This window comes from Mustela putorius, unplaced genomic scaffold, assembly GCF_011764305.1.
Source record: "Mustela putorius furo isolate JIRA1106 unplaced genomic scaffold, ASM1176430v1.1 tig00000242_pilon_pilon_pilon, whole genome shotgun sequence".
NCBI classification, from domain to species: Eukaryota; Metazoa; Chordata; class Mammalia; order Carnivora; family Mustelidae; genus Mustela; species Mustela putorius.
Window position 1 is genome coordinate 18,926,689 of NW_025421325.1, and position 27,725 is coordinate 18,954,413.

General features: G+C 50.7%; 1 protein-coding gene across 1 annotated transcript in view; it reads right to left on the minus strand.

The window, feature by feature from the left end:
- The window catches only part of XKR6 (XK related 6), a 298,759-nt gene that overhangs the window by 17,047 nt on the left and 253,987 nt on the right, over positions 1 to 27,725 (minus strand). The window contains exon 2 of the mRNA XM_004766109.3: positions 8,857 to 9,053. Within this exon, the coding sequence (XP_004766166.2) occupies positions 8,857 to 9,053 (197 nt within the window). The remainder of the gene's footprint in view (positions 1 to 8,856; positions 9,054 to 27,725) is intronic.

A 27,725-nucleotide genomic window follows, 5' to 3' on the forward strand; every position in this document is an offset into this window, starting at 1 on the left:
CCAGTTTTGCCAATTGCTGTTCCATTGGTGATAAGTATAATGAAATCGATTTAGCTTGCCTTTCTCATATTTGTCCTGCTGGTTTTTTTTTTTTAAGATTTTATTTATTTTATTTTACTTGACAGACAGAGATTACAAGCAGGCAGAGAGGCAGGCAGAGAGAGGGGAAGAAGCAGGCTCCCTGCTGAGCAAAGAGCCCGATGCGGGGCTCGATCCCAGGACCCTGGGATCATGACCTGAGCCGAAGGCAGAGGCTTTAACCCACTGAGCCACCCAGGCGCCCCTGTCCTGCTGTTTTAAGAAGTCTCCTTTGTATGCACATACTGTATTTTCTTTTGCACTTGAAAATTTGAGTTTAAGAGGATGGATTTCACATGTAGTATTCCTACTATGATTAAAAATAGAAAAAAGAATCCTGCCTCTCTTTCCTTTTGCCAGTTGTTAGGGGCCATCTCAGCCAGGGCCTCAGAACCGTGTGCAGATTAAGCTGGAGCGTGCACAGGAAGAGTGGAGGTCTCTGCTGAAAATTCTTGCAAATTCTGTTTAAAAGTATGCGGTTTTAAAGTGCTTTTGAACAAGGAGCCATGGGTAGCTGAAGTAGGACTATACCTTGGAGTTGGCTGGTCAGGGAACACTGTGTGCAGATGCAAGTAGATGTCACATAGGAGAGAAGGAGGGTGATGCCTCAGAGCTGGAGAACACAGGAAACAGAGCTGGAGAAAGGGGGAAAGCGCTGGCTACTCCCACCACCATGGGGGAAATGGGAGAGGCCAATCTGTGTTCCAGCTGGAGAAGGCAGTCATGCCTGTGCACCTCTCTACCTTTCGGTTATAGGTGAGGAAGATACAGTTGGCCAGGAGAAAGGAGGGAACAGGGTATTGAACATCTTTTCCTTTCTTTACCTGCTTCCAGCTAAGCCTAGAAATTGACATCAAAGTCTGGAAGACCTCTGTACCGACTTGGTCTGAAACCCTGGAGCAGCTCTTGGAGATGGGCAACTCCAGCTAAGCAAGGGAATGAGCTAGTGAGAAGGGCTCTGTCCACTGGTAAGGGCTGGGGGAGCATGGAGGCTCCCTGTGACTCTGGACGAGTGATTCGTTACCTGCAACGAATGCAATGAATCAATTGTGTGTGTGTGTGTTAAGACTTTATTTACTTGCAAGAGAGAGAAAGAGCATGAATTCAAGCAGGGAGGGACAGAGGGAGAGGGAGAAAGAATCTGAAGCTGACTCCATACTGAGCATGGAGCCTGACGAGAGCCTCGATCCTACGACCATGAGATCATGACTCAAGCCAAAACCAAGAGTCAGATGCTCAGCCGGCTGCGCCACCCAGATGCCCCCAGACTGGCTGTTTTGATGGCAAGCTTTACTTCTTGGTAATGAGAACACTGAGTGGGAAATTCATAGCTCTGGTTCTCAGATCTGTCACCTTTGGGTCACATGACTAGATTACCATCACTTTCCACGTGGCAGCTTCACCTTTTAACCAGAATCCTAAATGATCAAGGAATTAATTTTTGTGTCTCAGACACTGAGAGTGACAGCTAATGTCCATAGGAGCAGGACTAGAAAGAGACCAGAATGCATTTCTTACATAAGAAAAAAAGGAATCTCCCAAGAAGAGGGACATGGAAGTCTTCCCCTGTGAGAGGAGGAGGGATGGATGGATGCTGAAGCCATCCAACAGCTATGGACACCCCCCCGGGCCTTCCTTTTTCCTGAGAGCCCAGACCGGAAGGGGGCTCTTTCTTGACTTCACGTGGAAGGGTAAGCTGACCAAGGAGATGGATGTCCGAGAAGTTTCCTCCAGGATGAATTACGTCCTCGCTAGGGAAGGGAGGAAGGGCTTTGGGGGCTGACAGCTGAAGACAAAGGCAAAGAAAATTTAGCTCAAAAGGAGCAGAGAAACATGCCTTCGTGAATCGCTTGGATGCTGTCAGGGCTCTGGCTAGAAAAAGAAGTACAATGTGAAGGTAAAGTGCAAGGTGCTGGAGAGGCTTTGATGCAAGAGGACCCAGCAAGTGAAGTTAAGAAAGAAGACTATTAGGGAGGTTGACACTGAAGACACAGAAAGCAAAGGCCCTAATTAGATCTTAGAACTCAGTGTCTGAAGGCAGGGTTTAATACTTCTCATGCTTCCTCATCTTAGTAAAGATGCCAGTTTTTATGTAACTTTGGTGCTGGATGTGGCGGTTACTGATGGCTAGGTCGGGGGGCAGGAAGAACTATCTGGGTGAAGCCTGGTATTTGAACTCCAGGCTGTAGATGCCATGCTACCATCTCAGCTGCAGGCCCGGTGTGGCAGGAAGAGGAGCTTCTTCTGAGAGCTTTCCTTACTGTGTGCTCTTGGGCAATTTACTCTTCTGTGCTTCAGCTTCCCACACGTTAAACAAGGAGGGTGGGTTAGACAGCCTAGTCAACCTCTTCAGTTCAAAGGTCCCATTGCTTTAAATCCCTTTGGACACTGAAGTCATGAGATTCAAGTGTTTTGACATCAGAGGTGCCTTTATGTGGACCTCTGCCAGAATCTGCCTGCTTGCCACTCAGGGTACTGGGGCACCTATAAAGTTTTGCATGGTGGAGTGTCACCTGTGAGAACAAGTCAGATCTGCTTTTGATCCTCTCTGAGAGAACCACTTGCCCTCAGGAGAAGCATGTCTCCTGTGGGTGCTCCCTGAGCAGGAGTGGTTCTGTGCTCCGGAGGTGTCTCTACCTTCAAGTTCCAGCCTCAGCCCTTGGGGTCATCTGGAGTTTCTGATCCCATCTGGGGACTTCCAGTCTTGCCCTCTATCTGAATTAGATGATCAAGGGGAACACATCTGGCTCAGAGGGTATCTGGGGATGCCTGGAATTTTCTCTGAGGGTTCCTAGAGCGACCTAAGAAGACAGAAGCCACTTGCACCATATGGAAATAGGGGTTACCAAAACTCTAACTGGGTAAGCAACCCACTTGTGTCTGGCCAAACTCTCTTGGTCTCCAGGGTCAGAACAGAAACTAACCCCAAGGAAAGGCCAGTTACAAGGCTATGTGTCTTTATCACTAATAGGTGTTTAGGGGAGCAGGAGGGTCCCATATCCTCACCCATTGGTCAGCCAAGCTTAGCTCCATAGTAAGACAGCAAGGCTTCTCCCTGAATGCTTAGCAGAGGTGGCTTGCACAAAATACTCTGGAAAACTAAGAATATTTTCAAAAAGCCAATCCCTGGACAGAGATTTCAGGGACAAGAAGCGGAAGCATCATCTTCTGACCTTGTCAGTATAATTGCATCTAAGATACACACACACACACACACAAACACACAAACACACACACACAAACACAATGGAGCTGATGGGTCCACAGTGCGTATCAGCCTCTGTTCCCTCCCTGCATCAGTAACAACTTCCTGCAGAACCCACCCAAGTCTGTCTCTTCAAGACTTAGACACAATCATCCCTGCTTAGGACACAGCCACTGGAGCCCAACCATGCAGACAAAGATCCTGCCGTATCAGTTACAAGCCTGGTGGCTGCCTCATGCTGTTACTCAAAGTCTCTGGACCTCAGTTTCATCATATGTGGGATGAAATGGGAATAATAAAAAGTTATCTACTCATAGGGCTGCCATGGGACTTTAATGGGTGAATCATATAAAGCTCTTGAACTAGTCTCTGGCACATAATTGAGCTCCCCAAAAGTCCTAACCAGCATTGATAGCATCATTGCTATCATTGCTGCTGCCCTGCAGACTTGCCACAATACACCCCATGTTCTCAGCACCCATGACCACACACTCCCTGCCTGCCCCTTGCTCTCCCAGGCCTCCCCATCTCTTGGCACTTATAGTTCCCCTGTCCATAAGAGCCACCCAAACTTCCCTTTCAGGCAAGCTCCTGTTCCTCCATCAAGACCCAGATCAAATACTACCTCCTCTGTCACGCCCCCCGAAGAAGTTACAGATCCCTTCTCTGTGCATACAGCTATCACGGAATTTAAAAATTGCTGCACCAGACATAAACTCCTGAAGGGCAGATGTCTTCGCAAGCACGTTCCCAACACACCCCCTGGGCCACAGCAGGTGCCTGACAAATGGGAGTGGTGTGATACCAAGAGAAAGTGGTCATCAGAGCCCCATGTATTAGATAACTCTTCAATGTGGGCTTAAATAAAAAAGGCAGACCTGGAGGTTATGAGGGCGTAAGTGTCCCACCCTTCCCCCCACCCCCTGCCTATGTTCTTGTGGAATTGTCAAAAAAAATGAAGAAGTAAGGAAAAGTGATAGAGCTGCTAATTCTTGATCCAATGCCCCAAAACTGTTCCCCCACAGAGTCTCTTCTATCTCAACACACCCAGTTAGAAACCACCACCTCACCCTTCTAACACTGTGGACATAAGCTCTACCAAGTCCTATTGGTTAACTTTCCAGAATGGCCACCAAATTTGTGCACTTAGCATCATTTCCCAAATGCTCTCTCCCCCATAACTTCATCCCTGGATCTCTTGGCTCAGCATATGCTCTCTTCCCTGAACATCAGGAAAGGGGGATCATTTTAAAATGCAGGTCTGATCCTAAAGCTTTCCTATGTAATTTCGCACTGCACTTGGCATCAAATCAAGCTCCTTGCAGGAACCCATGGCCCCTGCCTGATCAGGCCCCTGACTTCTTCCCCACATTCCCCCTGATATCACTTTCCTCCCCCCACTTCCATCACCAACAACAACCTGGGTCTTCTCACGTTCTGGAACAAGCCAGGCTTTTCCTACCACAGGACATTTGCATATGCTGTTCCCCCTGCCTGGGAAGCTATTCCTGACCTTCCCATAGTTGGTTCCTTTTCTTCATTTATACTCAGCCTAAATGTCAACTCTTTGGAGAGTCTTTCTCCATTATCTGAGGTCTCAGCACCAGGTTTGTTTGCTTCAAATCACTTAACATATACCATTGGTCTCATTGATTTTGTCCTTTCTTCTCAGAGAAATGGGAGACCTATGAGGGCAGGGACTGCATCTGTTGTGTTCCCTGTTGCCCCTCCACACATGGTATGGCATCCAAATGAATGCATTTTTGTTGAATGGCAGATGGCATTAAATACCCAGCACATGCCAAACAAGCTGCCGTAGGAGTGTATGTGCTTCTCCCTCTCCCACTCCTCCTGAGATCGTGACCCTAGCTCAAGGCAGACACTTAACAGACTGAGCCACTCAGGTGCCCCTAAACTGATTTTCTTTAATATGTCTACATCTCATACAGCCTTTTATGGGAAAAGGGAAGGAAGGCATCTGTTTCTAAACAAAATGGTCCAGTGGTGAGCAGTTAAGTAAGAGGGCAATGCCACACCCAATGCAGTCTGTGCTCCGTGCTGGTGAGTTTCCTTCTTCCCCATCAACCCAGCTACTGCTGCAGACCCCAGCGTTGTCTTGAGAAATCACAGTCCAACGCAGAGATTGCCACTGACCTTTGTTTAGCCCAGCAGTTCCCAAATACATTTAACCATGGGAGCCTATCTTGAGAAACACCTATTCCACCTGCCAAACAAATATGGGGAAATGCTTACCTGACCTCTGAGGGATCTGCTGGCTCTAAAAGAGGGGTGTGGGGGGGGGTAGAGCCAGTGGGGCTTCCCCAGGGAGGAAACCCCGTAGCAGCATGACCCTTGCTCTTCCAGCTTTTCCCCCAGGTCACCCCTAGCAGCCTGGCTTCGAGCCAGGTCCCTGGCCTTGGCCTTCAGGGACTTGCCCCACGCCCACCCCAGACTCTTGGAGAACAACATCTGCTGTCCCTTGAGTTTCCAGAGGTTTCCCATTCTGCTTCTCTATGTTTATAATCTGAGAAACGATCGCAGAAAGGACAGGCTGAGCAAGGGACGGCTGGGGCACAGATGACCCATGGAGCCAAATGGGATGGCAGGGGGGACTCTCCCTAGGATCTGACCCACACGACTCATCACCAGGCTCTGGAAAGGACAAACTCACACCCTTAGTTGCCCTTGGAGCTTGACAATTTATGAGGTGGTCCGTGCGCATTACATTCCTGCATCTCCCTGAACTCTTATGTACCGTCGCCATCTTCCCCGTGATATCCAGTGGAGGAGGAGGTCTTGCAAAGGGGAAGGGCAATATCCAAAATCACAGCAGGGCGTAAGTGATGACCAGGATCTTTGTCTGGGACACATGACCTATTGGGAGCTCTCTCCTGGCATCCCCCCTGCCACCTTCCCCATCCATTTGGGGGTGCCATGGTGTGGCCGAGAATCCAAGAAGGCCGTCCCGGCGATACAGAGGGGTTGGGGGGAGTTTGATACTGATAGAGCAAAGGAAGGTTTAGATGGGGGTCTCAGACTGCAACAGAGTTGGAAATGGAAGACTCAGATGGGAGAGAGAGGAGCCCTCCCCAACCACAGCACCCCCCCCACCCCTGCAATCTGCTCTCTAGAGCACGTTTCCCTGGGCTGGGGAGCTGCAGCCTGGGGATCGGAGGGCAGCAGGTGTGGAGGCTTCAGCAGAAGGCACAGTCACTGTGCCCATCCCTGGACACCTCAGCCACCACCGGGGGTCCATGAGGGCTCTCTCAAGGCTTGCAGAGCAAGGACATGTGTGTCAGCCCTTGTGACACTGGCTTTGCTCCAGAATCTATCACCAAGTGATTCTCTTGGTCCTGAAACAAATGGTGTTCTCTGAATGCTGCACACTTTCCTCCAAGGTCTGGAGAAACAGGGACTCCCAGGGCCTCAGCGTGGGCAGTCACACCAGTTCACTGCCCAAGCAGATGGCCTGGCTCTGGACTCTGAAGACAGGGTCCCCACATTCCCTAGTCTTCCTGATGTCAGTGGCAGTATGTGTGTGCATGTGAATGGGAGTCTACCCAAAAAAGAAGGGACAGACCAGATGGACTGTCAGCCTTGCCGCCTTCAGTGTGGCTTCTTGCTTAGTGTCCCAATACCCCAGTGGAGCTAGCTAGCTATTTAGCTCTTTACAGCCCTTCTCTGGGGCAGGTCCCTGGTGCTGCAGACTTGGGTTGGACCCTGGCTCCAGCCAGGAGCCACTGGCTGGGTGAGACCTCCTCCAAGAGTGGGTGCTGCTTCTCAGAGTTCCCCACTTCCCCTCAACTTCTTGTTTCTGTGAGAGCTAGGGAGGACTGCCGCCAGTGTTCTGAGGGACAGAGGCAGCTGGCCTGAGGCTTCTTTCTCTTGGGGACATTTCCAGCTGGGACTGTCCTGGACTGGAGTGGGCAGGAGGCTTCATCTGGGAGGCAAGTTCCCAGAGTGTGGGGGACTCTGTTGGCAGCACAGTTGGATTCAGGACTAGGTTCCTGAGCTCTGAATGTCAGGATCAAGTTCACTGGCCTGAACATTTGGCTGGCCTTTGAATTAAACTCCATTTTTGCACAAGTGACTAGGGGCATGCAGATTGCAAAGGGCCAGCCAATCTGGAAAAGGTAAGGAGGCAAAGCTGTTCCATGAAGGCCAGAGCTTGGCTGTCCTCGGCAGACCACGTGGGGTAAGGCAGCAGAGGGCATCCACTGGAGAGTGCTCTGCAGATGTTCATGAACATGGTGGCACCGAGGGTCCATTGGAGCACCTAGAGGAGCTGTGGGGTCCAGAGCTGAGAACCCATAGGACAAGGAGGTGGGGCCAGAGAGAGGTGGGCATGGAGAGCAGCTGTCTTCCTACCCCAGGTCATACAAGCTCATGCCCTCTGGAGTCAGGAACCTCTGGACTGAGTCTCCTCAGCAGCATCTCTGCTTGAATATTCATAGTGAAAAGCAAACTCACTACTTCTTGGGTCTTGGGACATTCTTTCCATCATGGATGGCTCCTGCTGTTTGAAATGTCTGCCACACGTTGAATCAATAACTCTCCCTGTAGCTCCCTCCATCTTTTTGGGATAACCATCTGCCCCCGATATCCCTTCAAATGTTGGGTTTCGTGCATCCCCAGTCTTCCTCAGATTAAATGTTCCAAGTGTCCCCCACATGATGCAACCTTCACCCCCTCCTCTCCTAGAACTTCCCCCCTGCTGAGCTCCCGTTTCCCCTGAAGTATGCTCTGAGACACACCATGAGACAACCATGGCACTCGTAGTCTGTCTGACCATCCATGGTGTGAGACTCTGCCTTGACCCACTAATCTAAACTCAAAAGGGCTTCTCAGGTGGTGTCTAGAGAATTCCACTGCTGTAGAGGTCAGTGCTGTCTGACTGGGCTCTGGAGGATTCTGGGGCTCCTTGGAGACCGTCTGGGGCCACAGGGGGCATGAAGAGGGTGGGGCCAGTGGGTGGGGTGCGCCTGCTCTGGTCCTGCCATTCCTACCTAACTAGAACAAAAGTATTTGAGCATGTTTTAAAATGGGGCTGCTACATAGACTTGGGTTTGAAGCAAGAGCACCACAGCTTAAAAATGTCCCAAACTGCTGGCATTGCCTAACGTGATTTAGTCTTCTGTCACATGCCATCCCTGGGCCATCTCCCCGCTCCCATCGATGTGCAAACACCTCAGCTCAGGCCAGCACCAAAGAAAAGGGGCCATTACCCCCAGACTGGGAGACCCAGGGCACTCCATCCTTCTGCTCCCATGGACATGTGAACCCCTGGCTCTGCTCTGTTTGTAGGAACACAGAGGTCATGGGCAGGTGCAGCGGGCTTGCACATGGGTGTGGGGGATCCCTGTACCACTCACATGCTCTCAGTGTGGGCTGCATGAGCATCACATGATAGGGACTCGGGGATCGGGACAAGCAATGCCCACGTGGTGTACAGGTATACTGAGTGTGCAGGAGGCAGGTGCCAGGGGGCCCCCAGCTGGAAGGCAGGGCCCTGTCCCAGCCAACAATAAGGTCATTTCCCCAGCCTCCTGGTTGGGGGTGTGGGGGACACTCACAGGGCAGCGTCTCAGCGCTATTCTTCTGGATCATTATGCAGAGCTGTAGCACCAGTTGGGGGGCGCTCTCCAGGAAGGTCTCAAGGAGGCGCAACATGTTGACGTCTGCATATTCGTACATCATAGCCCAGTAGAAGCGTCGCTGGTGTTCCTTCTGCCGCTGGCTCTGAATTCCCAGGTACATGGTGCGGATATACCTGCCGAGAGAACAAGACAGAGCACAGAGGGCATGGGTAGGGGCAGGGAATGTGGGAGGGTCACCCCATCCCCCAAAACCAAGACTGCCTGTGCCCATGTCCCCTCCTTCGTTCTGACATCTTCCAGATGCTTGGACCAGGGTTTTTTTCCCCCAGCCCCCAGACAGGGTGCTAAGTCTTTGGGGTGGAGGAGTTGGGGGTGGAGGGGATGGGCAGTCCAGGGAAGGGGTGTCTTAGTCAAGTCCTCCCCTTCCTGGCCTCGGTTTACTGATCTAAAAAAATGAGCAGAGGAAGAGTGGGACCAGATGATCTCCCAGGGCCTGCCAGGGATGCATCACAGGTGAGCTCTGAGGACGTGATTGTTCTCACATTCAGGACCCCAGTGGGAACGTTCCATCAGGATTTCCCCTCTGCCATGTAGCCCTGCCCCTCTCTGGGGGAGGAGGAAAGGGAAGGAGCATTTGTGAATCTCCTACAGGAGATTTGTGAATCTCCGACCAATCTGCGTGGCATCACGTGGGGGCAAGGTCCTGGGTGACAGTTAGGTGTCCCTCTCGTGTAGGACAGACAGGGAGCCGCTGCACCATCCCAGCATGGGCTCCACATCTGGATGGTAGAATGACAAGGAACTGGCCCATGGCTGTTGGACAGAAAGTTCAAGCTTTCCACTAGGGAGACACGGAACCGGCAACAGAGCCTCTGTCCAAGGGTGGCATAGGACACAGTCATTCTGGTGTACTGACCCTGCTCTGTCAGAGAGGGACAAACAGCAAAGAAAGTGGGATTAGGTAGAGGGCACGGGCTCAGGATTCAAATGCTGGTTCTGTTATTTGCCAATTGTAGGAACTTGTATGAATTACTCCAACACTGTGTCCCTGCTACCCTTCTTCAACATGGAGAAGAGAGTCAGCATCATGGGCTTGGAAGCGAGATCAGAGAGATAACAGCCATGGTGGGCATGCCTCTCGGGTACCCATGGCTCACTTACACCTGAATTTTTCAGAAGCTGTCTCTAAGCCACAGTGAAGGGGAGGATGAAAGGTACCATCTAAGATAGCCAGCGGTCTCTGAGGCTGAGCCCGGGACAGAAAGGTTATTAGGGCCAGGAAGAAAGTGAGGTTCAGGATCTATTTAGGATCAGGAACATGAATCACATCCCAAGGGCCACAGCCAACAGGATAGAACCACATGTGTGACCTTGACTGTCCCCTGGGAATGTATAATGTGCCCTCTAAAACACTAAGCATGAATTAGCAAGGTTGAGAGAGCAGGGTTGATATACTGTGTGGTCCCTGTGGTCCTCAGGCACAGCCAGCAGCCTAGCTGGGCTGCTAGGCACTCTCTCCTCTCTGTCGCCATCACCACCCCCAGCCTCGTCCCCACTAGCACCCCTCTTGCCTCAATCACAGCAAGGGCCTCCTAATTGGCCTCTCAGTGTCCACTCTTGCCCCAGAACACAGCAGTTTTTTGAAAATCATAAATGCAATCATGTCATCCCCCTGCTTCTTCCAACCCTCCCACGGCCTCCCATAATGCTTAGAATAAGATTCAAACTGCTCTCGTGGCTCATGGAACCCTGTCTGCCTCTCCAACCCCATCTCCCACTCTCTCCCCACTCCTTTCTTGTATCTTCTCGGTCTCTTGAAGAGCCCATAAGCTTGTCTACTGTTCACACCATCTCCCCAGTGCCGATGGAATGTAGAAGGAATTATCCTGTCTTCGGAGGCTGAGGGGTCCTGGTGGGACAGCACTGTCACAACACCGTGAAGGCATCCCACACCCATTTCTGCAGGAAGTTCAGGAACAGCATCATCAAGCCAGTCACAGAGAGGGGCTCAGTATCTCCCCACTCTGGCAGCAATGGGAGGAGCAGGGAGTCACTTAAGACCTTATACTGATGTTACAGATCATGCTTTAGAAGCAAAGATTCAAAAAGCATGCATTTATAAAATAGCTTAAAACAGTAAGGAGATATCGGGAGGGAGACAAACCGTAAGAGACTCTTAGTCTCGGAAAACAAACTGAGGGCTGCTGGGGGGTGGGGTGGGAGGGAGAGGGTGGCTGGGTGATGAACACTGGGGAAGGTATGTGCTATGGTGAATGCTGTGAAGTGTGTAAGCCTGACGATTCACAGACCTGTGCCCCTGGGGCAAATAATACATTATATGATCATAAAAATAATTAATTAAAAAAAAACCCCAAACAGTAAAAAGATGCTGCTCTCCAATTTCAAATGGCAGGCCTCTCTCCAGAGTGCTAATCATGTACCAGACCCACTGATGAACAAATGCTCCAGGGGACTCCAGGCCCATGCAGTGGGACACAGAGCAGCCCTACTGAACCACTGGTGTGACCTGTGACAAACACCTTGGCAACGAGGAGCATGATCCCAAACCAGATGAGTAATACTGTGTCTATTTCTCTGGATCCCTAAGAGCCTTTGTGCTACAGTATCTCTGAAGACACCCACCCAGCCTCCCTGGGATAGACACCGTATTTCCCTCCTGACACCCGCCCTGCAATGAGCAGAGCAACAAACCTGCTGGAAACTAAAGCAGGCAAAGCTGGGGATGAGGACCAAGGGCAGGGCAGCTCCGTGGGGGGTTTGGTGGGGGCAGGAGGTGCATCTGGTTAGCCCGCTGTTGGAGTCCTGCAAGGCCTAGTGGGGGCACATCTGGTCATTGCCGTTTAACTTACTGGTAAACTGAGGCTCTGGAGTAAAACAGAGCACTGAATTGTGGTTCTGTTTCAGGTTCTGTGACTTATGGGCTGTGTGTGTCCCATGAGTCATCTGCAAATCAAGGGACTGAGGGAGGCTGGGAAAAGGGCAGGGATGTTGTCAGAAAGCTACAAGGTCACTGAGAGAAAGAGAGACAGAGAGTGAGACAGAAAGACACAGAGATACAGAGACAGAGTGAGACAGAGATACAGAGACAAGGAGACAGACTGAGACAGAGAGACAGAGATACAAAGAGACAGATACAGAGACAAAGAGACAGAGAGAGATAGAGGGACAGAGAATGAGACAGAGAAACAGAGAAAGAGATACAGAGACCAGCAGAGAGAAACACATACCCACAGAGAAGAGACACAGAACGAGAGACAGAGAGAGATGTGGGAGGGAACAGAAAGAGAGAGAGCGGAGAGGAAAGCAGGGTCACAATTTGGGGTCTGAGGGAGAGGATCAACTGGAAGAAATCAAGGCAAAGATAAATTTGGGGAGGAGAGGGCTTACTGTAAGGAGATAGGATCACAGGTAGTCTTGGAGGGGTATGGGAGAGCATCCAGGTGGAGGGAAGGGTCGATTTGGCCAGATCTGATGGTGGCCTGGGAAGGCAGAGCCGTGGAGGACAAAGGTGCGCTGGCTGAGGTCGGGGCTTCAGGTCCAGAAGCTCTGCGTGAACCCTGAACAGCCATGTGCCCAGTGGAGCCTTGGTGCGTTGGGTCTCACAGATCAGATGCAGGCTCCAGGACCCCAAACTGAACTCTATTCACATGAGGCAGCTGCAACACACATACTATGGGCCACAAATTCCCACAGGGACCAGATCACAAATTTATACTCCTTCAGGGGTACACTCAGACCACAGACTCTGCTTCTCCCAGCCTCACAAGGTGGCCCAAGGTGGAGGAATGCTTATGTGGCAGAGCCAAACCTACTTGTCCAGGACCCAAGCCAAGGTAGCATCAGCACTCAGATTCACCTAAGTCTGCACTGCCAGGGCAAAGGGAACACTTAATCTGCCCTCTCCTCCCCATTTTCCCCAAGTTGCCGGCCCCTTTGCCTGTCATGGCCATGGAAATGGAAGGCAATGGTCCCAGAACACGCTGACTCAACTATAACGTCTGTCGGAGAAACCAACCTTGAATTTCTTCTGTGAGCGGATATCGCAAGGTATGGGAAGAAACGAGGGTGGAAGTGAGCAAAGCCAGAGCCTCTACCGCCACGCTGATGAGCAAATAGATGCTGGCAGTCCAGAGTGCACCAGGATTAAGTCCAAAACCAAATTTGGACATCTTGCCTCCTGAGACCCCAGCACAACCAGCCTCCTACCCTGTAGTGGGAGCAACATCGCAGAATCCAGTTCAGGATTTCGCAATGAAGTGCCTTCTACCTAATTCCACACCATCTGGCTCCTGCACCCTCCTCTTCTATCCCCGAGTCTTGAGCTCCCAGGAGGCCACTGAGGGTGCACGTAAAATCCTGAGTGGGTCTAGGTGACCTCTGAGGCAGCCCAGCCAGCTGTGTCCGCCTTAGCCCTTGTGCAAAGCATGGCCACAAGGTGGCGCCAGACCCTAAGCGAAGCGGGAAAGCTTCTCTGCGAGGTGATCTCATCCCCAGCAGGCAGCCTCCTAAGGCCTGCACCCTTCCATTCGCAGCACTGGGGTGCAGGTGACAGGCGAGGCCCAGGGCAGGGCCAGATGTGCTGAGTCCCCAAAGATAGGCTGTTGCTCCTCCAAAACCCTCATCTTTCCCCCTTCCCTGGCAGGTTCCGAAAGCTCACCATCCCCTGGACATTAGTTTAGGAGATAAGAGATTAAGTCCAGCTCTCTTCCTGGATTTGCATCCACATCTTATGACATCTGTCATGACATCTCTCTTCTAAGGACTTTGGATGGTGAAATGCATGGGTCTAAAAGAAGGGCGGCGTATGTCGCGTCGTAGAGCAAGGGCTCAGACCGGGCCTGGTCTCTAGGCTGTAGAGCCACATGGCCTTGGACCAGTCACTCCCCAGTCTGGGCCTGCTTGATTCATCATCACAGAGGGCAGACTGGAGGACCTGAAGCTTCCAGTGGTTTTACAACTTTGTCCTTCCTCAAGTAAGTGGCTTCGTTGAGTCTGAAATCTGGCCCGGCATCTTTACCAATAATACTAGCTGATGTAGGTATGGCATCCAGGTGCCAAGCACTGTTCTGAGAATTTCGTACTTGGGAATCCATTCAATCCTCATAGTAGCCTCTTCAATATTACCCCCATTTTCCAGATGGCGAACGAATCTGTGCTTAATGAATATTCCTCAGTTCTGGGCCCATTTTTCCGCTGGCTGTGTTACCTTAGGGGACATCCCCTAACCTCTCGGAGCCTCAGTTTCTGTATCTTTGAATTGCCTGGCCCAGAGTGTGACCCCAGGAGATGCTGAACAAATGAATGCATGCAATCATGCCCTCTCTGAGGGTCACAGGTGCTCAAACGCCTGTGAGACTAGCTGGGAGAACAGAAGACTCAGAGGAAAGCTGTTGCTGCCTCCTGAGGTACTCCCCTCTCATCTTTCCTTCAGCCTACTCTGCCTACTTCCTTTCCCAGGTCTGTCTCTTCTGCTTACTTTGTAAACCATGAATTGTTTAAAGCTCCTCATATCTGCCTCCAGAAGAAACTTCTAGTTCTCTAAACACATTCTCACCCTTATACCAGCCCCTTGAAGGAAGATACTTTATCTTCTTCCTCCCATTGGCTCATCTGAGGCTCAGAGAGGTAGAGTGATTCCCCTAAAGGCACACAGCCAATGCTAGTTCAGGCAAAGCAAAGAAGGCCTTACCCAAACTATGTTGCCCCACTGGGAGTTAGCTGTAGTTCTGCCTAAAACTGGCTAGGACGGGAAATAAATGATTTCTAAAAGAGGTAGGAGGCTGAACAGATTTGCTCTCTGGGCCTGCAGTCACCTGTGGCTTCTTGTGACACTCTCAGAAACAGTACTTTGAAACCTCTGATTATGAAGAACAACCTTCTCTCAAAGCCCCAGTTGGTTTTGCGGGGCCTGAAATTTAAAGAATCTTCTTTCAGAAAAATAAAGTCTACTAAACATTTAAAGTAGAAATAGCACCAATTCTGTACTTTTTTTCCCCAAAAAGGAGAGAAAAGAACACTTTCCCATTCAGTTTAGGAGGTTAGCATTCCTGATATCAAAGCCAGAAAAACACTCTATAAGAAAATAAAACTACAGGCAATATCCCTCTTAAAAACAGATTCAAAAGTCCTCAACAAAATATTAGCCAATCAAATTCAATAACATACAGAAAGAATGATACACCATAGCCAGCTGATATTGGGAATGAATGCAAGGCTGATTCTACGTGCAAAAATCAATCAGTGTGGTCAATGATACAAATAAAGCAAAACACACATTACAGTAATTGATGCGGAAAGAAGGCATTTGACAGAATTAGACATTGATTCATGATTTAAAAGAAAGAAGAAGAAATTCTCAACAAACTCGAAATAAAAGAAAAACTTCCTTAACCCGACAGATGAAGGACACCCACCAAACCCACAGTTAATATCATATTCAAGATAAAAAGTTGAATTCTTTCCTCTTAAGATCAGAAACAGGCAGTGATGTCTGCTCTTTCCACTCCTGCGTGGTATCATAGTAGAAGTCCTAGTCAGTACAGTAAGTCAAGAAAAAGACAAAGTATATATAGATTGCAAAGAAGGAAGTCAAATTGTCCCTATTTGAAAATGCTTATCATTATCTAGATGGGAGATCCCAAGGAATATGCAAAAAAGCTCAGAATTAATTAGTAAGTTTAGCAAAGTCTCATGATACAAGGTCAGTATATAAAAATTAAATATATTTCTGTAGACTACTAATGAAAAATTGGAAGTGGAAATTTTAATAATATATACCACTTAAATTAGCTCCAAAAAATGAAATGCTTAGAAATAAATCTAATAAGATATACAAGGTTTGTATGCTGAAGCTGTAAAACACTAATAAAAAAGTCAAAGAAAATTTAAATGTACATGGTTTGAAAGACTAAATATAGTGATGATACATAATGACAATTATCTGCAAATTAATATATAGGTTTAACATGGTTTCAGTAAGGTCCTAGCAGGAATTTTTGCAGATATAAACAAGCAATTCTAAAATTTATATGGGATGGCAAAGGAACGGAACAGCCAACAGAATTTGGGGGGGGAAATAAAGATAAATTTAAAGAACTCACACTACCTGATTTTAGAACTTACTATAAAGCTACAGTAATTAAGACGGTGTGGTGTTGGCAAGAAGAAGTAAATACATCAATGGAGCAGATGAGCCCAGAAACAAATCTACACGTATAGGGGCAACTGATTTTTGATCCAAGGTGCACAGGTCATTCAATGGAGAGAAGATAGTCTTTTCAACAAATGATTTGGGCACAATTAATCCTTCCCATGCAACCACTAACTTAAAATGTATCAGAGATTCAAAGCTGAAACTGTAAAACTTTCAGGAGAAAATCTTCATGATCTCCCGTTCGCGAAGAGCTCTTAGAAATAGGACAGCAAAAACATGATCCATAAAAGGAAAAAAATCGAATTGGATTTCATCAAAATTAAAAACTTGCGCTCTGTGAATGACATTAAGAGAATGAAAACACAAGCTGTGGAACGGGGGAAAATATTTGCAAATCACATATCCCACGAAGACAACTAAGAACTTGTACCCAGAATAGGTACAGAACACTCAAAATTGCCTACACACTAGAAGGAGGGCAGAGGAGTCCAAGCAAAGGAGGAGCAACAGGCCTCCCTGCCTTCCTCTCCTGGGCCTGGCCCTGAGCATCCGTTGAGGACCAGACTCTGCTGATGGCCCCCCAGGTGGGAGAAGGAATGGCTGAAGGGCACTGATACGTTCCCAGGGGCTGCCCTGAACCTGGGGAAGGAGATCAGTGTGTAGGGGCTGCAGGGATATATGTCAGAGTCATCCCCACTGTCCTACCCAGAGGCTGGGCATAAGCTGTTGTGGGGGCTGCTGAGGTGAGGCCAGGGACCTAACTGTGGACTCAGGTATCCATCTTAGCACTCTCCAGCTTCTTCAGGGATCCAGTTCTTGAGCTCTTCTGTTCCACCCAGGGAGGGCTGCTCACTTCAGAGGGTGGTGCCTCAGGCCCCCGTCTGGCCTTGGTCCCTAAAGTTTCCCTTAGGAAGGGAAGGCAGAATCCAAGACTAGGGTGACATACTGAAGCAGGAGGTACAGACAGGTCTTGCTGGCACACGGGCAGGACTTTGACAGCAAGTTCCAAACACCCCAGGCCTGCCTTCCTCCTCTGCACGCACATCTCCTGGCTCAGGGCCAGCTGGTGTCACTGTGATAAGGCTGCTCCTCCAGAGCCCACATGGCTGTAAGGGAAGGACCGTGACCCCAGGAAGCCACTAGGAATGTGCTGGGTGCAGGCCGGGGGAGCCTACCACCGCCCCTGCATTTCACCTGCAGCCCACAGGTGCAGAGCCAGCCCTGGTGGGAAGGGGAGGCCAGCTAGGGGCAGGGATGGAGAGTGGTGGGGGACCTCTTCCTTCTTGCCTCAGGGGCATCTGCAGACCCAGTCTGATGGCAGAGCTGGAACAAATCACACAACACAGCTCCTGCCCTCTCCGTGGGGCTCCTGGCGTCCCACCTCGAGGAGTGCCTCTTGGTTCACAGCAGAAGCACTTACCCAGGACACACAGGACTTGACACAGAGACCACCACAGGAGGCGCCACCCACATTCCTCTTGGCCATAAGATGATGAACCTATCACCGGTCAGCAAATCCCCTCCCTTCCTAGCTGGCAGGGGCCCCAGGCTCCATCCAAGCAACTGGAAGGGCAATCTCTTCCCTTCAGCCAGTGCAGAGATACAATTGGTTCCTCACAGTGGGCTGTCCTCTTGGGCCCTGGACCATCGTGCAATCGGCTCAGGACAAATGGGATGCCAAGGCTGAGGTCATGCGAGGACATAGCCCTGCGCCCGGCTGCCAAGCTGCCAGGAGGTCCACAGGGCTGGGCCACCAGACCAGGCTCCTCACACACCAGGGAGGGGGTGGTAGAGGTTCAGTTGCTCTTGGTGGGGAGCAGACCTCAGTGGGAAAGATCCCAAGGAGGGGGCTGTTCCTCCTTGCCTTCATGATACGGGAAGACCCCCTCCCCGAGGCCTTGTCCTCCTTCTACCCTATCCTGTGGTTGCTTCCGTGCCTACAGCCTCGCCCCACCAGCTGGACAGCATCCTGCCTTCCTGGCCCTTCTCACCTCACTCCTCCCCCTCAGCACCCTCCCCAGACCCTTGTCCCCCGCAAACACAGCCTCAGCCCTTCACTCCAAACGGCTGTTCATTGTTCCGAAAGTCCCAAACTGCAGAATGTCTCAGGGTCCATACTCGGAGGCAGGAGTAGAGGACAGTGTAACAACAGCACAACAGCTCAGAGTAGTAAACTTAACAGCCACACAGTACCCCCAGGCCCGCAGCTTGACCTGCACCATCTCATCTAACCACGTCAAACCCCAACGCAAGGAGGCAGGCGTCATTATCAGCCTTCAGAGACAAGGAGGCTGAGTCAGGAACTTGCTGGTGTCACCCAGCCAGTGTTTGTTGACCCCACACATGCCCCCGAGAGCCCTGGGAATCTTTCTTTTAGCCATAACTGCGGGGCTGCTGTGTATGTGTGTGTGGTAGTTAAAACCTGTCACTCCCATGGGACCCGAAGCCCAGGAGAGTAGGCACTGAGCCTAGCTTTGCACACCTTGCACCCCCAGCCCCTGGCGCAGCCCCCAGTGCACGGGATGGGCTGGGAGGACAAATGCTGACTGAATGAGGTAGGAGGGCCGGGCCTGAATCCCCACCTCTAGGGCTCGAAGCCCCCCATCTGGGTGGCCACACTACCTGGTGGCTCCTGAGAACCCCGAGGTGAGGACGTTGGAGAGACTGGCGGTCTGAGAGTTCTCCAGCAGGACCTTGGCTCACCAAAGAGAACTCCAAAGCCCAGGGGTGGGTTTGGGCCAAGGCCATAGGAGCACTCAGGCCCCCAACAGCCTGTCCAGGGCTGCCTCTGCCCCCAGCAACCAGGCCTACAGGGCACCCATGGCAGTGGTGACACACGCACTCCTTTGTGGCCAAGAATTATTCCAGCTCTTTCCTGAAAGGCTCGGAAAGCTGACCTCAAACTCAAGGCACACTTCTTCTCTGAAATTAACAGTAGTAGAGTCATTCACCTGGATAGCTCTTCGCTATTTGAAACAAAAAGTCTTTCTTTATATTTTTGTTGCTTTTAAGTACAAGTAGCCATGCCTCCAGGACCCCCATGATACACCTCGACCCTTACCTGGGTGGGTGTGGCCCACTCTCTCTCTCACACACAGGTATGCAACTGCATTCAGACGAAGTCCTCCCCCAAGAACCCACTGCACACCACCACACACGGACACACATGCACACTGTACTCAGTGCCCTCACACTTAGCACAGAGACATGCTAACTACACATGACATTCACAGGCCCACACAGCCACATGGCACTGATGCAGCGTGTCCCACACAGCACGGAGATACACATGGTCAAATTGTCATGGACATGTGTGTACTACACACCTCTACGCTCTGGCTGTACAGACACCCGTAGGGCACACACTGTGTCTCTGAGTCTCTGTGACTCTGGAGCACAGGGGGGTGGTCTCCTACCAGGGCTTCCCCCTACCACCACAGTACCACCTGTCATTAGGGCCTCCTTGAGGAGGACGGGCAGACGAGGAGGACGGGCAGACACGGAGGACAGAAGGGGCTGCTGCGCCACTGTGAGTCTGGGCTCTTGTCTGGCCCATCCTTCTCGGGGTGGAAACGGAAACACTGCCTCTCGTGCCCCCTTCCCATTTCTGATCACATCCCAGGGCTGGAAGGATCCAGGATCGGTGGCCATGCAGTGGCTGTAGAAGAGAGTGGCCCGAAGGAAGGGCAGGGGAAGGAGACTCCATAGGGCTCGTGTGGACACCGCACCAGCCTGGGGCTTGTCGCCTGCTGTGAATTGCTGAGCTGGGTCACCAGGGCCACTCAGGAAGGTGTCAGCTGGGGGGCTCCAAGGCTGCTGGGACATAGAAGCTGTGCTCCTACCTGCACGCCTTTGACTCAGCGCCCGGTAGGAGGCCCTGTGGCTGTTCCCTGTGGGCCTGGAGCGAGAGCAAACAGCAGGAACAAGCAAAAGTCCTCCCAGTCCTTCCAGATCATTCACAGACCTTGGGGGTAAGGGGGTCAGCACCTGAGTCATCACAGACAGGGCCAGGGGACAGCCTACAAGCCTCTGCCAGGTTAGTATTATCACCATCCCCATTTTACAGAGGAGGATTTCCAAGCTGACCTAGATTTGGTCACCTGGGTGGCTCCCCCTTTGGCTCCACACCCAAGGATTCAGTATCCTACCACCCCCACCTCTCTACTACCCGCTGACCACATCTAATGGCTCTCCACCCCCAGCCCCTCCTGGTGTGTGCCTGTCTCTATGTCCTCATTGATGCTGTCCAGAGAGCCAACAGCTGTGGCTCCCTGCTCCTTCTCATGGAGTTCACAGCCCACAGGTAAGAGCAGGAGCCCATGGAGTCCACAGTCCATGTGCCTTACACCACGTCAGGGTCAAATGATTTTCCTCCCTATCCTCCCCTTATAGGGAGTCTCCAATACACCAATAGCTCCCATTTATTGGGTTTCCCTGGAAGCCAGGCACAATGATAGCACTCTATACATATTAAGTCATTTGACACAAAAACTTGAAGACTATCTACAGTGAAAAAATGGAAGCAAGAGAAAGCCCAGGGACCCAGAGACTGGGATTCACACGAGGTAGCTGGGGTCCAAACAGGCTGCTTCTAACCCTGTACACTATATTCTCCTGTTCGTTAGCTTTCTCTCATTCCCCTTCCCTCCCCATCTCATTTATTCCTTTCAACAACCCCATGTTGGATAACCTATGAGCCCCATTTTACAGATCAGGAAACTGAGACTCAGAGGGATTAAACAGTATGTCCAAATTAGAAAGCCAAATTTAAGCCTTCATTTGGCTCTGTTGGCTGCCTGTTTTCCCCTCCTCAAGGCCTCTTTCCAGACCCGACCACAGCTCTGTTTTCAGCCCACACTGGGGCAAAGTCACTTATGGAAACATGTTTCCCAGCTAGATTTTAACCGTGTACCCCCAGTGGCCCAAACCCACCACGGCGACATCAATCAGGGGTGCTAAAGTCAATACAGCCTCTGCACAAATGGAAGGCTGGTCTCATTTGGCCAAGAGATGCCTGCAACCCCAACTTCGAATACACGAAATGCACATTCCCCAACACAGATGGCCAGAATGGGGTCAGGAGCTCAATGAAAAAGCAGGAAAGACTTGGACTGTACACAAGAGAAAACTTACCAACCAGACTGGCAGGATAATGCTATAATGAGACAGGCTTTCTGCCCCTCTCTGGACAGTTCAGGAAGACAAAAGCAAATCAGTTGGGGCTGTGAGATGTCAGATACCCCCAGCTCCCAGAGGATAGCAGCTGCACCTGCCCGGGGCCCTCTCGGCCCTAGCATTTTATCACAGGTACAGAACCATGCACCCAACACCCACATGAGCACATACACATGTATCTGTGCACAAGTCCACCTGTGGGCTCCCTCAAAACCACTCAAAATGCCAGATCCAGTGGCTCGAGAGGACCAGCAGCCTGGCACAGGGGAATATATATGCCCACACAGACCCAGCTATGGGCCACGGGCTCCCTCTGAGTATGGGCATAGACTCTAGAACCTTCCACTTCCTAGCTGGCCCTGGAAGCCCCTACTTGCCCCCACCCTTGCCACACACATACACACCCAATCCACACACACACACACACACACACACACACACACACACACTCCAGCTGAAATGCCTTCGGTGTGGAGGAAAGGTGGAGGGGCTAGCTGCCAGCTCACCCCTGAGAGCAGTGCATCAAATCAGAGCTATTTTTAGCCCTTCTCTCCAGTGTCCCTGACATCAGCTGAGCAATGGTGGCAGACTCAGGGCATACATCTGGGAAAGCAGGCATGAAATGGCATTTCTTTGCAAGGGCCCAGGAGAAATAGCAGGGGGAAGCAGCATAAAGCTTTAGGGAAGGGAGGAGGCTTCAGTGGGAGTCATCCAGTGGTCTTCTGGATGGGTCTTGGTGGAAGGGTGGCCTAAGCACCCTCTAACATCCCCAGGCTCAGAAGAGCATGGTGTGGGCAGAAACTGCCCCAGTCTTCCCTGTCTCCTTCTCCACCAGGGCTACTCCTCCGAGACGTGGCAAAAAACTTGATTAAAAATCTTGAAACACTTTGAAAACCTACATATTGGAGAAATGTTTCTTGTTCCCCATTATAAGTACCCAGAAGGCCAGAGACCAGGAGGCTAAGTTTTGGGGCTTGGTTTATCTTTGCATATCAAATGCATGATACATCGCTGGGCACTTGGTAGGCATTCAGTTTGTTCCATGGAAGAATGAATCAATCAGACAGCCTGTTGATAAAATTCTTGATCTCTAGGAAGTTCATACATTTATATTCTAAGTGCCCAGGGCAGGTATAAGGAAAGCCTCCCTATCTCCAGGCTCAGGGTTGCCCTGAGTCTCCACTGGGACATCCCAGACCTGGAGTTCGCACGGCTCAGAGGGACTTCTCCCCACCCTCCGCCCCTCCTTCCTCTTGTCCTCAAGCCTCACTCTGGCCCAGCCAGGCCCCCAGTCCTGAATGAATATGTAACTGCCTTTGATGCTTCGCTCTGGCCACCATGTGCTTTTCCAATCAGGTGAGCAAGCCTGTCTGGTCATTAGTGCTACCTTATGCTTTTCTGCTTGGAAGTGGAACCACGGCCATGTCTACAATGAGAGACGCCACTTTGCTGTTCCCCAAATTAGAATGAAGGCTCCTGACAACAGGCTCTCACAGTACTGCTCTGCCTGCAGACCAGTCAAAGGGTATTGCCAGGGCCCAAGGCAGCCCATGTGCATGCAGGCTGCCCCAGTAGAACGGGGGCAACCAACTCTGCCTAAATAAGGGAAATCTTTCACAGCTGTAGAAGTGCCTCACAACTATGAGAGGGGTCCAGGGATCTAAAGGCAAGTCACCTGCACTCTGCCGGGGGCTTTTGATCATATGATAAACATAGAAACATGGCCCCCAGCCCCCACCGGAGCAGTGGCCCCAGGGAGCCCTGGGCACTCAAGGCAGGAGGTTGTGCCTGCGCATTTGCCAAGAGCCTCAGGTGCAGAGTGTGGCTAAAACACCCCAGCAGCCCCTTGATGACCCACAATGGATCTGTGGCAAATGAATGGGAACCCTTCGAGGATCCCCCATACTTCCTCTTGGGGATCATGAACTCCAGTGGTTTCGCCTCCCAGGTATCCTTTCATGGGTCCTAGCTTTTGCCTTTCAAACTCTCACGAGTAGCAATCCAGACCCCTCCCAACTGTATTCAAGCATTCAACAGACATCGTTGAGTTGGGCTGCACACCAGGTGCTGCGCTAGGTACAGGGGAACTAGCCTCGTCCCTGCCATTTTCCCTTTGCATGGAGCCTCCCCATCCTACAGCTCTGTGGGTCCCGAGAGAAGATGCAGTCACTGCCCTGCTGGTGTGTGAGTTTAGTACTCGAGCTCTGAGAATCACCCTCCACCTGTGAACACTGCCGTTGGTGAGTGAGGAGCCGACTGAGGACAGCTCATGTGATGACTCACTCACTGATGGACTTGACCCTGGCATCAAGGTTCTCCTGCCGTGTCCTGATGCTGCCCCTGTCCTGGCTGAGGGGCCTTGGGAACATTCTCACCTCCTGTGTTTCCTTCTCAGTGAAATGAGTGGCTAAGACCAGATGAGCTCACGGGCCCTGGCACCATCCTGACCCTGCAGACCTTATAGGGACAGGTCTGCTAGTCAGAGATCTTTCCACATCAGCAGTCACCCTGCAGGACTTGGGCTGTCTCATCCTAGAGGGTCCTCAACTCCCCACCCCAAGGCTGTTGTCCTGCATGGAAGAGGCTCAGTGTCTCCCAGGAGTGCAGCCTCTGCTCCTTCAAGTCCTCTTCTGTATCCAGGCCTGTCTCCAGGCTAGGAAGCCAGACAATGTCCTGTGTGCTGTTTCCTGGGCCACCCAGGGAAGTAAGCTAAAAATAGAAATAGACGGTGGCATTTAGTAGAGGTTGCACTGTGCCAGCTAGAGAGGCCAGAGCACACTGCCAGGTAATGCAGGGCTAAGGCCCACTCACCGACGTCCTGGGCAGCCTGGCCTTCCTGGGAACCCCCCAAAGTCAGGCATAAGAGAGGGCAGCAAAGGCCAGGGTACTCCCCTGCACCCAGACCAGAATTCTGCGGAGCCAGCCTCACACTCAGGCTGCTTGCTCCCTGACAAGTGTTCCCATTCTCAGCTGGGACACCCGGGAATGCAGGAAGAGCTCTGGCTCAGAGTCAGGAAGCCTGGGCCCCAGCCTCTGCAGTTGACTGGCTTTAGGACCTAGGACGCCTTGCCACCTCTGCCCAACACCAGACCTCCATCAGTAAAGTAAGGAGATGAATGCTAATTTCCCACTTTCTCCCAAATGTCCAGTCCTTAAAGGCAGCCATGCAGACTCTCTATACTGTTCCAAAACCTCTAGGAAGAAGGCCCCCTCTTGGTGACCTAGCTCAGCCCTGCCTTCCCTCTTTCTTGGCAGCCATGCCACAGAAGAGGTCATAAGAGGTAACACAACATCTCAGCCATGTAGGCTGGGCTGAGAGCAGGCTCTGACCCTGATGGACCATGATGCTCACCAGCTCCAGCCTGGCTGGACGTGGGCGTGGAGGTGGTGACTAACCTTAGCCTTAGATCACCTGCAGGCTGGAGATGCCTCACCTCCTGGGACTCCGAAGGCCAGGAGGCAGCATGAAGCCCTTCTATGAGCCTATCAGAGCTGAGAGCACCTATCCTATGCCATCAGTCCTTCACAGGGCAGAAGGTGGCTGCACCAGGAATCATGGGTGCGGGTCTTTTCTGTAACTCCCACTGGCCAGCCCAGAAATGGGCGGAAGAACACCAACATCATGAGAAGCAATTGCTTCATCCATAAAAGGGGGATAAGGATCTCTTGAAGATTTTCCTTTAACTTCCAGCAGGTGCAAATGAAGAAAATAATGTGTCCATACAACAGTCTTCCTCTAAGAACGTATACCAAGAACAGAAAGCCTCGTCTCCTCCCTCAGACAGAGAATGCTTAATAATTCATTCATTCATACCTCAGCACATTCTGAACAGAATTTGAGATGGCAACAGCATATGATACAGTTGGCTAGCACCACAGATCCTTCACTCACTGGCCATACTATCCCTCTCCCAAGATCGTCTGTGAGTAATTGTTGAACATTTTTTACGAGGCAGGCAATTTGCTATAAGCCTCTCATGTGCCATCTTGATTAACCCTCATGGCTGTCCCACCTGGTAGGTATTATTTCGGTGCCTTTCCACACAGGAGCAACCTGAGATGATCCGTGACTTGCCCAAGGTCACAGTGCAAGCATGAGCTTGGACTCACTCTCAGTACTGACTGTGAGCCCCAGAATCTCAGTAGTGTGCTCTAAGGTCTCTCTGTGAAGGTGTTTGCAAAACCACCAAGTGCTACTCCTGGGGGTCATTCATCCATCAGTTTCCCCAGGAGAAGCTATCCTGGGCCAGTCCCTGGTCCCACATGGGCATCCCACCCCGATCCCCACCCTGCCCTTGGAACTCATGTTCCAGGGATAGGCAGACCAAGAACAGAGGAACAAATAAGTAGCATCATCCCCCAGGGTGGGAAGTGCTGCAGGAGAAATAAAGGAGTTAAAGGGATGGAGATGGAGGAGCATGTGTGCACACGAGTGTGTATGTACATGGGTGAGGGGCTGAGCCATGCTGAAGGAGCACCCAGTCAGCAGCTCAGAGGAGAAGGGGCAAGGACATCCGCTGGGGGTCTAGAGGCTGAGCAGGAGTGAGGGGACAAGGGATTACCTGTTGCTCATCAGGAAGAACTTGGTTTTTGTCCCAAATAATAGTAGTTAGTCACTACATCACCATTATCTCTCTGATCTTTGTCCCCATGTCTCTCTGCAACCTTATACAAGTCTTTCAACCTCTCAGGACCCTAATGTCCTCACCTGTAAAATGAGAAGTCTGGTCTGAACAATCTTTACTGCCCTCATATCCTTCCATGCCATCAGTAGGCATTTGGGACCAGAACCCGATCTTTTCCTGGGGGTGAGGGGCATGCCTGGGGACATGTGGCCTAGCCTGGGGGCTAGCAGGCTGTCCTGTTCCCTTTATTCAAGCGATCTCTCTGGGAAAGGGTGCAGCCAAGCAGAGTGGTGCTGTCAAGCATTTCCTGGGCAGAGGACCTCAATAGGAATAGCTGTTAGGGAGCCCAGGGCCCTTCCATGGTCAGCCCCAGCTTGAGCCAGTAGGAAATGGGCCCATACGTGGCTGGTGGCCTCCATGGAAGAGGGATGCCATGTCCTCCTTACATGTTTGAGATGGACACGGGGAGCCTGAGCCTGGGGAGGGGGGCCAAAGCAATGAGTCAGCATCTGGACCCCATGACTGGATGATACTAGACCAAAGGTATGACAGGTAGACCAAGAGTCAGGAACAAATCCCTGGACCTCCTTCAGTGGGCCAGGAGAGCATGGGATCAGCTTCAGTGTAATTCTGAGCTGGGCTGGGTGGCCGGGAGGAAGAGCCAGCTATACAGATGTTCCTTCCTTTCCCTAGCCACAGCACAGGGTCTGCCACATGGCCTCCCGTAGCTTCCCTACACCCTTCCTCAGCCTTTTCAGAGCCCCATCTCATGTCTAAGTTCCACCTGCCTCTGAGCCAGCCCATTATTGTTCTCTAATGGCAGAACATTTTCATCACCTCCCAAAGAAAGCCTGAACCCACTATCAGTCATTCTCTACTCTCTCTCACCACAGCCCCTGGCAAGCACTACTCTATTTTCTATCTCTGTGGGTTGCCTTCATGGAAATGGAATCATGCAATACATGATATTTTGTGTCTGGCTTTTTGCATTTAGCAAAGTACTTTCAAGGTTCTTCTGTGTTGTGGTACATATCCATACTTCTTTCCTTTCTGTTGCCAAATATTATTCCATTGGATGGTTATACTACCTTTTGTTTCTCTTTTCATCAGTTGATGAACATTTGTGTGGTTTCCTCCTTTTGGATACCATGAACAATGCTGCTGTGAACATTCATGTGTAAGTTTTTGTGTGGATGTGTGGTTTCAATGTTCTTAGCCATATACCTAGTAATGGAAATTTCAAGTCATATGGTAACTAGTGTAACTTTTGGGGGCACTTCTAGACTGTTTTCCAAAGTGGTTACACCATTTTGTATTTCCAGCAACAATGTGTGAAGATTCTAATTTCTCTACATCCTTGTCAACACTTGCCATCATCTGTCTTTTTATTTTAGTCATCCTTGTTGGTGTCAAGTGACATCTCATTGTAATTTTCATTTCCATTTCTCTGATGACCAATAATATTGTATATCTTGACCTGTACTTATCGGCCATCTACATATCTTCTTTGGAGCAATAGCTATTCAAAACTGTTGTCCTTTTAAAAATTGGCTTGTCTCTTTATTGTTGATTTGTAAGAGCTCTTCATATATTCTAAATACCAGTCCCTTATTAGATATATGCTTTGCGAATATTTCTCCCATTCAATATGCTGTCTTTTTACTTTCTTGATGATGTTCTTTGAAGCACAAAAGTTTTTAATTTTAGTACGGCCCAACTTGTCAGTTTTTTTCTGTTTTTGCTTGTGGTTTTGGTGTCATATCTAAGAATGTTTTGCCTAACCCAGGGTCATGAAGATTTACTCCTCTGTTTTCTTCTAAGAATTTTACAGCTCTAATTCTTACCTTTAGGTCTATGATCTATGTTAGATG